The sequence below is a fragment of the Akebia trifoliata genome, chromosome 5, assembly GCF_017979445.1.
Source record: "Akebia trifoliata isolate Shusen 1 chromosome 5, ASM1797944v1, whole genome shotgun sequence".
Taxonomy (NCBI): domain Eukaryota; kingdom Viridiplantae; phylum Streptophyta; class Magnoliopsida; order Ranunculales; family Lardizabalaceae; genus Akebia; species Akebia trifoliata.
In genome coordinates this window covers 5,349,235-5,359,667 of record NC_141379.1, presented here as the reverse complement: position 1 = coordinate 5,359,667, position 10,433 = coordinate 5,349,235, and the positions used below count along the sequence as shown (strand labels likewise).

Below are 10,433 nucleotides of genomic sequence, written 5' to 3'. Positions count from 1 at the left end.
CCCACCACAACCCTTTTTCATAATTTTTCATAATTCAAGTTGGTTGATTTTTGTTTTTTTTTAGTTCCCCTAAACTCACAAAGTAAGTATTCACGCTTACAATGGGCCTTTGGGAAAAAGATATTCAAAATATATATATATATATATATATATATATATATATATATATATAATATATATATATATATATATATATATATATATATATATATATATCTATATATATATATATATTTTTCACTTAAAATTTTAATTTTAAATCTAAGAGTTAAGAGAAAAATCTATAGCCGCCGTTTTCAAAATCTTGAATTAAGTTTAAAAATAAATATTTATTTATTTATTTTTATTTTTATTAATTTTTTAATCTAAGTGGTGTTGGATTATGACGTGGTAATCCATTTGAGTAAAACGACCCTTAGTACGGCCTTAAATCTTACCAAAGCTAGCAAGGAAAGTGTGGTGGGGGTATCTATAAAAACTTTAAATGACCTTTACCAAATCCCACTCACAATGACCTTTTTCGTAATTTCAATTTTTCTCTCCTATTTCTGGACCTTAAACTCTTATACTCACGTCACGTCAACGTCTCTTGCTGACTTTGAGTCTTATATACAAACAAGAACAAAATCTCATCTCACGAATGGCCACTGTAAAGAACCCACTCTCCTATTTTTTATTCCTCCTCTCACTTCTCTTTCTCCTCGTCAAATCCCAAGATGTGGGTCAGATACCGGTACCAACTTCCGTAGTGTCGTCAAACACCGGCGGAGAATGGGTTGTTCTTCAATCCAGCATTGGCCTCTCAGCCATGCACATGCAGCTCCTCCACAACGACAAAGTCGTCATCTTCGACCGTACAGATTTCGGTCCATCAAACATCTCTCTCCCTTTCGCACGTTGTCGCATCGATCCTAACGACATTGCACTCAAAACCGACTGCACTGCACACTCTTTACTATACGATGTCGCATCCAACACTGTCCGACCGCTCATGGTGCAAACCGACACGTGGTGTTCCTCGGGATCTGTACTCCCCAATGGGACACTCGTTCAAACAGGTGGTTACAATGACGGAGATCGCGTCGTGCGCACATTAGCACCTTGCAGTGATGATGACCAATGTGATTGGACTGAGTTGCCGGAGTATCTTTCTGTCCGGCGATGGTACTCCAGTAATCAGATTCTTCCAGACGGTCGGGTCATCGTTGTTGGTGGTCGGAGAGCCTTTAATTACGAATTTTTTCCCAGAAATTCGATTAGCGACTCTTCTTCTTCGATTTTTTATCTTAATTTCTTGAAAGACACCAGAGATTATAACGATGAGAACAATCTTTATCCGTTCTTGCATCTATTACCAGACGGAAATCTCTTCATCTTCGCTAACAGACGTTCGATCTTACTCGATTACGTCGGAAATCGTGTTCTGAGAGAGTTTCCTGCGTTTCCTGGCTTCGATAAGAGGAATTATCCGAGTACCGGATCATCAGTGTTGTTACCGCTTAATCTCGCCGACGGGAATGAAACTGAGACGCCGAAATCGGAGGTGATGGTTTGTGGTGGTGCGCCACCCGGCGCATTTTATCAAGCGGGGCATGGTATCTTCTTGGGTGCATCGAACACCTGTGGTCGCCTCAAAGTAAATGATCCGAAACCCAAATGGGTCATCGAAAAGATGCCAATGGGTCGGGTCATGTCCGACATGCTGCTTCTTCCAACTGGAGATGTGATCATCATCAATGGTGCAGGAAATGGTACGGCGGGTTGGGAGTATGCGATGAACCCTGTTTTGAATCCGGTTCTTTATCGGACTTATGAACCCGACCCGACCCAAAGATTCAATGTTCTGAACCCGTCACAGATTCCGAGACTGTACCATTCAGCTGCGATTGTGCTATCCGATGGGCGCATTTTAGTGGGAGGCAGTAATCCTCACCGTTTGTATAACTTCGCTAACGTACTTTACCCAACTGAGTTGAGTTTGGAATCGTTCTCTCCTCATTACTTGGGCCCACAGTACACGGATATCCGCCCTACGATCGTATCAGTAAGCGGGAATTTATTATCGTATCGGCAATTGTTTACTGTAACGCTTTTCGTATCGGCTTATCATCCGGAACAAGGGATATCCGTTACGCTACTGGCTCCTTCGTTTACTACACATTCGTTCGCAATGAATCAGAGATTATTGTTGTTAAAAGTAGTAAGCTTTCTACAGATGTCCACGTCATCGTATGAGGTTAGTGTGATTGGGCCCACAACAGCTGCAATCGCGCCACCTGGATATTATTTGTTGTTTCTTGTCCACGTTGGCATTCCAAGTCGTGGTGTATGGGTGAAGATCGAGTGATGGTCGTAGCTATGGTAATACCATGGTTGTATGTATTTGTATGGAATTGATTATTGTTGGAAGTAATTGATTTATATCAGATTTGGTCAGATTTGATGATTCTTTGGTCTGTCATGAATCATGATGGTGGGCCCAACTGCAAAACGGTACAGTTTATGTACATCAATCAAAAATTATGGACCACAATTTGATCGATATGTTCTCTGGCTCTCAAATAAATAGCATCTTCAATGTTTTCAATTTTTCTGAAACAGCATTGTTTTTTAGAACTTCTATTGCCACACTAACTTTTACTAGTGCCACCCCAACACGTCTGCTAATTCTTAAGCTATTTGGGTGTGAATTAGTGTGGTGTTAGCAAAAGTTGGTGTGGTAATAGAGTCTCTTGTTTTTCACTTAAGGGTATGTTTAAATGCATGAAAAGTGATTTTCCATGAAATTGAAAATTCATGAAAAAATTGTGATGAAAAATATGTAGAGTTGAAAAATCAAATTCTATTGTTTGATTTTATTTGGATAAACTTATGGAAAAAATTATATAAGAAAAAAGAAGAAGGAGAGGAGGAGGAAGAGGAGGAGAAAGAAGATGAGAGGAAGGGGAGAGGAAGAAGAAGATGAGAAAGAAGAGGAAGGGGGAGAATGTGGTGGTGGTAACGGCGTTGATGGAGATAAGTGATGAAGAAGATGATGAGAGAACGTGGTGGTGGTGGCGGAGGTGAGGGATGGAGAAGGAGAAGAAGAAGAAGAGAGAGAGAGAATGTAATCGGAGATGATGACGACGGCGACGGTAACAACGGTGAGGTTAGTGTGACGATAGTGTTAGGGAAGAATAAGATATGAACGTGAAAGAATTAAGGATGGAAAATATGAGTAGATTTCACTTTTCCACCCATATGAATGAAAAAGTGAGATCCATGATTTGATAGACTTTTTGATTGAGGTGGAAAATGAATTTTCATTTTCATGTGCAATGAAACACATGAAAAATGTCATTTTACATGAAAATTACTTTTCTACCCTATTTCCATGTGCAATCAAACATACCCTTAAGCTGCGTCGACAAGTTTTCTAAGTTTTAGTAATGCCACATGGAGTGATTATTTGCTCACAACCAAACAACCATTTGACATGTGTGAATAACATTACTAGTAGGGAGAAAGTTCTCCCTCTCTTACCCACACATGTGCCCACTTAATCACAAATTAATTTTTTAAAGAATTCAAATCTTAAAAAGTATCCTAAGCCCACATTTATTATCGTATTGACAATCTAAAGATAACACAGCCTCGTAGATTTCAAGAAAATATTTATATTCAAATAAATATATATATATATATATATATTTGAATTTGATTATAAGTGTTAAAAATAGACAGCTACCACACACCTAAATTTAAAAGTAAAATTCAACAGTGAAAAATAACTATTTTGTAGAATTTATATAATTTTGTCATCTACAACCCTATTGCATCATATCATGTTTTTGAATGTCATAAGATAATCAAATAAATTTTTTTTCTTTTTTTCACTATGGGCAAGAGAGAGAATATTTCTCTCTCATGGTTGATGTCATTCACGCCACATGTCAAACAGTTGTTAGGCTATGAGTATAGTATTAAATATCAACATATTTTCTCGAAATATTTTTATTTCCACAAGTTCCAATACAAAATTTAACTCACATTTTTTTTTTTTTTGTGTATATATTTCGGTGAAAATCATTGTTCATTTCTTAAAATATTTTGATGAATAGTGAATTTCGATTGACATGAACAAATTTTAGGTATAAAATGCAATATTTCGGTGAAAATATTTTAATGAATGATAAATTTTGACCGAAATATTATGTTTTGAAAAAGTTTTTAATTGCTTTGAGAAAGAACTTGTAAATTATATAGTAATAATAAAAAATTGCATATGACATTCATCTGTTAGTATAAATGAATTAGGATTAGTTAGTTATCTATTATATATTATTTTAATGTATTCTAAGCATATTAATACGTTTATATAAGCATGCATACAATCGATCGTGTTTTAATTAGTTGGATCCATTAGCAATTTAGTTATTCTTATTCAAAAAATTAAAAATATATAATAACACATGAATGCAATACTTAATTTTAGTGTCTTACATATTAAGTTGTATGTAGTTAATGTACCGTTATTATTCTTCCTCTGCCAGCTTTTCAATACATGTGTGTATGTGTAGAAGAATGTTTTAATGCTTATTTTATTATTTCCCATATGAACAATTAAAATTTCTTCAATATGTTTGTCATTTGCAAATATTGTATTCATTTCCACACTAATCACAATATTTCCACGAAATATTTTCATTTCCAGACTAATTGAAATAGATATCGAAATCAAAATTTAATACCTTGCTCTGAGCTAACTTGCTCATAGCACATGGTAGTGTGATTTTTTGCTCACTACGTGCCTCTTCATGACTATTAAAAAAAAAAAAAGAAGGGGTGATTTACATGAAACCCCTTCATTTTGGTCAATATTAGAAATACCCCTTATATTTTCAAACTAATGACATACCGCCCTTGTTGTTCTTTCATACATTGAAGTAAATGACTTATACGCCTTCGTTTTCAACCTCCAACATAAAATACCTTGATTTTATTGTCAAAAGCGGTCTTCTTCAATTTGAAATTTCTATCTACTTCAATGTCTAGAATCAAAGAATGAGAAGGATATTGGGGATTTAGAAGACGATATCTTTTACCTTCATCTTGAACCTGAAAATTCTACCTACTTCAACCTACTAGCCCCATCAACGAAGATGGATTTTCAAGAAAGTAGAAAATATAATCTCCTACTCTCATCTTCAACCTGAAAATTCTTCTCCAACTTCATCATTCAGACCTCAAGAACGAGATGGATTTTTGGGTGAGCTGAAAATATTGAAAATAATGAATTAAAGATATGGTCTCTTGGACAAAACTTACGACATGAAAAAAGAATAATACTAAATTGACTACAAAACTGGACACTCAAACACACCCAATTACATGGAATGTGCCCATAAACATAAATTTTTTCTTGTGTATCTCAAGAAAAAAATCTATGGTTCTATGTACATTTCATGTCAATTGAGTGTTTTTTTTTTAGTCATTTAGCGGCTCATTAAAAAACGAGCTATGCTAAAATGACTAAAAAAGACACTCAATTGACATGCAACGTGCACAAAACCATAGATTTTTTTCCTTATGTATTTGAAAGGAAGAAATCTATAGTTATGTGCTCATTCCACACTAGTTGAGTGTATTGGAGGGTTTTTTTTCTTTTTTGAGCCAGTTTACGTTCTAAACTAACTGAAAAAACACTTGCTTGGTAGTTTATAATAAATCATATATTTTTTCTCGAGATACACAAGGAAAAAAGCATTAGTTCCATGTACACTACTACACAAGTGAGTATATTTGAGCATCTGTATTTTTTTTTTTTTTTTGAATCATTTTAGTTATTACGCTAAAAAAGATAAGCTTCATAACTAATTTATTTGCATCCAAAATCATTATCCTATAGTACAAGGACGTAGAGCACACACACACACACACACACACACATATATATATATATATATATATATATATATATATAAAATTATTTTTACGATAAGATAATTTTCATCATTAAATTTTAATTTTAAATTTGGGAGTTCAATGACCAACCATTCTCAAAGTTTTTGCTCAAATATATTTTTTAAAAAAAAACATATAATCAAGATTATGCACAGTAGATAGTTGAGGTATTACTGCCTGCATGGTAACAATGAGGTCCAACAAGCCTTGATAAGGTTACGAGAGCCTAACTCATTGTTAAACCAAAGGAGCAGCATTGTCAAGCAGCAACAGTTAGTGCAATATATCCATTAAATAGGAGAGTCTTTCTTAGTGTGCGTCTTTAATATAAACAACTCGAGATCTAAACCTCGAGACTTCAAAAAGGTGAGTCTTTCTTAGTGTGCATCTGTAATATAAACAAGCTCTAGCCTCCAAGGGGTTGGATTAGAAGTAGAACTTGCAAAATGATTTTGCTATCTTTGGCCATATGTTCAAATTAGGTAGCCTTCTGATGGTATATGTTGGAAAACTTTAGTGGGATTAAGGCGTGGGATCGTAGGGACTAATCCCATCCTAAAGGGTGTGAGGATATCTTGCAATAATAAAAAAATAGTTCTTTTTTTTATTATTACAAATGAAATATTAGTTATGATTCAGAACGGACAAAACTATTTATTTATTTATTATTATTTTTTTTGAAATGAAAGATGCAGGACGATAACATAATACATCATCTAGATCGGATGCATGACACTCAAAAGTGCCTATTGTTAGGATTTTTTTAATTTATAAAATTTATAATTTAAAAATAAATTATGTGTTTATAATTTATTTTAAAATTTCTAAAATTTTGAATTTTCAAAAGATTTGTTTAAAAGTAGTTGCATTTGTACTTTTAAACTATTTTTGTCCTTTAATAAATTTCAAATGTTTTTTTAAGGAAATTCAAATTTCTTTTAAAAACTTTTAGCATTATGGAGTTATAATTTTTTTTTTAATCCAACATGGAATATGAATAAGACTCACCGCAAGTTTATAAATGACTCCTTACTTATAATAATAATTATTTTAATATATTGATTTTGTTGTATATGCATAGCGGTAACTCACGCATGCGTGTCATGCGAAAGGGTGGTTGGACATTTAGGATGTTTTAGAGGTGCACTTTGCAATATTAGGCATAGGATGTTTTAGGACCATTGAGGAGTGGATCAACATAGTTTGACTGTGCAATGACTTGTCAATAGGTATGATTGTGAGTCAAACAGAATGAAGCAACAATCATGGTGCCTATTCAAAGTAATACAATCATTCTATAAAATTCAAATTTTTGAGAACCCTTTTTACTACACTGATATTACAGATTTCTTGTATTTTCAAATCTCTATTTTTATTTTTCTTGGGCATAATTTTTTTTTATTAGTGCAAAAACAATGAGAGATAATAGAAAGATTGGACGGTATCCTGGAATGTGTTTGTTAAAACTCTTTTTACATTCTTGATTCAATTCCGAAATGAAGCAAATAAAGGTTAAAGAAAACGTTGATTCAATTCCATACGATTTTTTCAACATGTATCTCAATGCTAGAGCCTATCCAAGTATTTATGCCAAGAAACTAGCTATCACATGTCCGAGATGCAATCTAGGCATGAATCTTGAGATCTGGATTATATTTGTCTATAGTGCCATGTGAGACAAATATAATTAAGGTATAAGCTTATCTGATTAGGAAAAGAATGTTCAAATGTAAAGATTCTTAATTAATGGAGTAGTCACCTTATTTGCATTATTATGGATTGGACAGTTACAATTTCTGGATTAGACTTTGGGTTTTATGTAATATTTTCTTTCAGAAATTAGTGAAACAGTTCCTCAATGCTCTGGGATTCATCGTTAGATTTTCAATGAATTGCGTAAACAAATTTATCCCATGTAACATTCGAATCCCCCCATCCCTTCCCTACAAAATGGAATAGTCCATGAGAACAAACAAGAAATCATGCTTGTGGGTGTGTAATTACGTTTTATGACATAGACTAGTAAAACGCATCCACATGACTGCAAAAAGCAAAGTAAGGTTGACTAAGGAGAGACATGGGTCTCTTCCTTAAAGTCAATAAGCCCACTTGACAAGCGTGTTATTTAGTCGAGGCAGCCACGTATCAGTTCACTCGACTAGTTGAGAGGACTCAATCTAAGTGACCTTGGTGGAACTTAGAACACTCGATTGACCACGACTGAATAGCTAATTCACTAAGGAAAGGAACAAAAGAATCACAGCGAACATCAAAAAAATGATTTCCTAGAATCATTATAATTCTACATAAATATAAATTCTCAAATCAACTTAGGAATAGACCAATGTAAGAAAGAATTATGACTCATTATGAAATCGATAAGATAAAGAAAAAAAATCCTAATTCTTTTATATTTATCAAATAAAATATCAAAGTATCTGCAAGATCTTTGAGAAAGAAGTTATTAATGTGAAAAGGACGAAGTCTATACACAACTGAGAAGTGCTAGGGTGACACATGATTTATTGTGATTCTCACAATTCTGACGTGGAGATGCATATATAAAGATGACTCTCTACTCGTGTTGTGAAAAAACATATCTATGGTTATTTGCACATCCCAAGTCAGACTTGTGAGAATCACAATAAATACCCTGTGTCATTCTAACATTTTCCTAAACAAATAAATCAACACACAAATAAAAAAACTTTTTGACTCGTGGTCTTACTCAACCTTTCTTGATTCTTAGTAACTTGAATATTGAAGGGTCTTGACATAGGAATCTTCTTAGATTTAAGACTTTTTGCAAAGAATAAGAAATAGACCATTCTCGAGATACGAGTATAGACATGATGTATTTTTTATTTTTATTGACAATACTCTTTCATATTCAATTTTATACTATCTACTTTACTAAACGAGTGGGGACCATCTCGAAAGGTGTACATTAGTGGTTCAAATAGGACATCAAATCGTGGAATCTTCGAGCCCTAATCCAGGAAGATGAATCACATATGATTGAGATCAAAGATTTGATTGATGGAAGGTGATGGACCATTTCCTATCTAACCCTAGTTGTTCCAAATCCCTTGTTTACATTGAGAAAAAAGCAGTCCTAGGGCTGTTCACAAGCCTTTCTATGGCTTGCGAGGAGTTCAAGACACTTGTGCATGGTAGCATGGATAGGCCTCAAGAGCATTTGATTGGCTGTAATAATTCGACCTCATTGAGAAAATTCCACGTGGCAGTTCAAATCCATTGCTTACAACAGAAGAGGAGAAAAACAAACAGAGAAAAAAGCTCTAAACTTTCATCAATGGCGATAGCAGCATCAGGTCCGGCTGCTTATCTTCGAAAATTCGAACCCACTCTCTCTACTTTTAATTCCCAACTCTCTCGCATTTCTCCAGCCAAAAAAGCCCTAACAATTGTCGCCATGGCACCACAGAAAAAGGTAGTAATCCCCCAATTTCGATCTCTGTAACTCCTTTGATTCAAATCAGACTAAAGTTTAGATTTTTTTTCTTGTTTTTTCAGGTTAACAAATATAACCCTAAATGGAAGAAACAATGGTACGGGGCGGGAATCTTCGTAGAAGGAAGCGAAGATGTCGAATTCGATGTTTTTAAGGAATTGGAGAAGAAGAAAGTTCTCAGTAACGTAGAGAAAGCTGGACTGTTATCTAAAGCAGAGAAATTAGGGTTTACTCTGTCTTCTATAGAGAAATTAGGGGTTTTCTCTAAAGCTGAAGAACTAGGGTTGCTGAGTTTGCTTGAAAAGGTGGCTAGTGTCTCTCCTGCGGCCATGGCTTCGGCGTCGCTACCACTGTTCGTGGCTGCGATCGCTGCTATCGTTTTGATTCCTGATGACTCAGTCGCTCTTGTGGTGGTGCAGGCAACGATTGCTGGTGCGCTTGGTGCTGGCGCGGCTGGGTTGTTGGTTGGCTCGGTCGTGTTGGATGGGTTGCAAGAGGCGGATTAGGGCACACAGCCACACACGTGTGTGTGTGTGTGTGTTTGGATGGAAAGTTTACAAGTACTAGTCGTTTATTATAAGACCACATTTTGTCTGTTTCGAGTAATATATGTGTTGATAGGATTTTGATTAATATAAGTTTTTTTTTGTGTCGACTAACTTTGAAATAATGTATTTTTTCTAACCTACCCACCAAAGCTTTCAAAAATAGCTCAAACAACATACACTTTTAATCATCCAAACCCTAATTTTAAGATATTTATGCGCAAACAATTGTCTGCAAGTTTGTTGGATTTGTGATTCTCAATTTGCCATTCTAGAATGAATTTGATTTGTTCGGTAGTTCAATTTACTTGTGCACACGAGTATAATTCAAGCATGCAAGTTACAAATACAGCTGTAACATTAAAAAATCGTAAGAGTTGAATACAAATTGCATCTCTTTATACATCCACGAGAAAGAAGAAGGAAGATGGAGAGATATAATTGGAATTTTTCTAAAAAAATACGTTGTA

At 34.6% G+C, this 10,433-nt stretch overlaps 2 protein-coding genes across 2 annotated transcripts; both read left to right on the top strand.

Annotated features, from left to right (window-relative positions):
* The first annotated feature begins 610 nt into the window (after positions 1-610).
* LOC147401205 (glyoxal oxidase-related protein) lies at positions 611-2,436 on the top strand. Its single transcript, XM_086442388.1, has one exon. The coding sequence runs from the start codon at positions 641-643 to the stop codon at positions 2,345-2,347; it is 1,707 nt and encodes a 568-aa protein (XP_086298514.1). The 5' UTR covers positions 611-640; the 3' UTR covers positions 2,348-2,436.
* A 6,631-nt stretch (positions 2,437-9,067) lies between these two features.
* LOC147401204 (transmembrane protein, putative (DUF1118)) lies at positions 9,068-10,077 on the top strand. The gene is made up of 2 exons (XM_086442387.1): positions 9,068-9,397; positions 9,481-10,077. Exons 1-2 carry the CDS (start codon positions 9,083-9,085, stop codon positions 9,922-9,924), a joined length of 759 nt encoding a protein of 252 aa, XP_086298513.1. The 5' UTR covers positions 9,068-9,082; the 3' UTR covers positions 9,925-10,077.
* Positions 10,078-10,433: the final 356 nt, after the last annotated feature.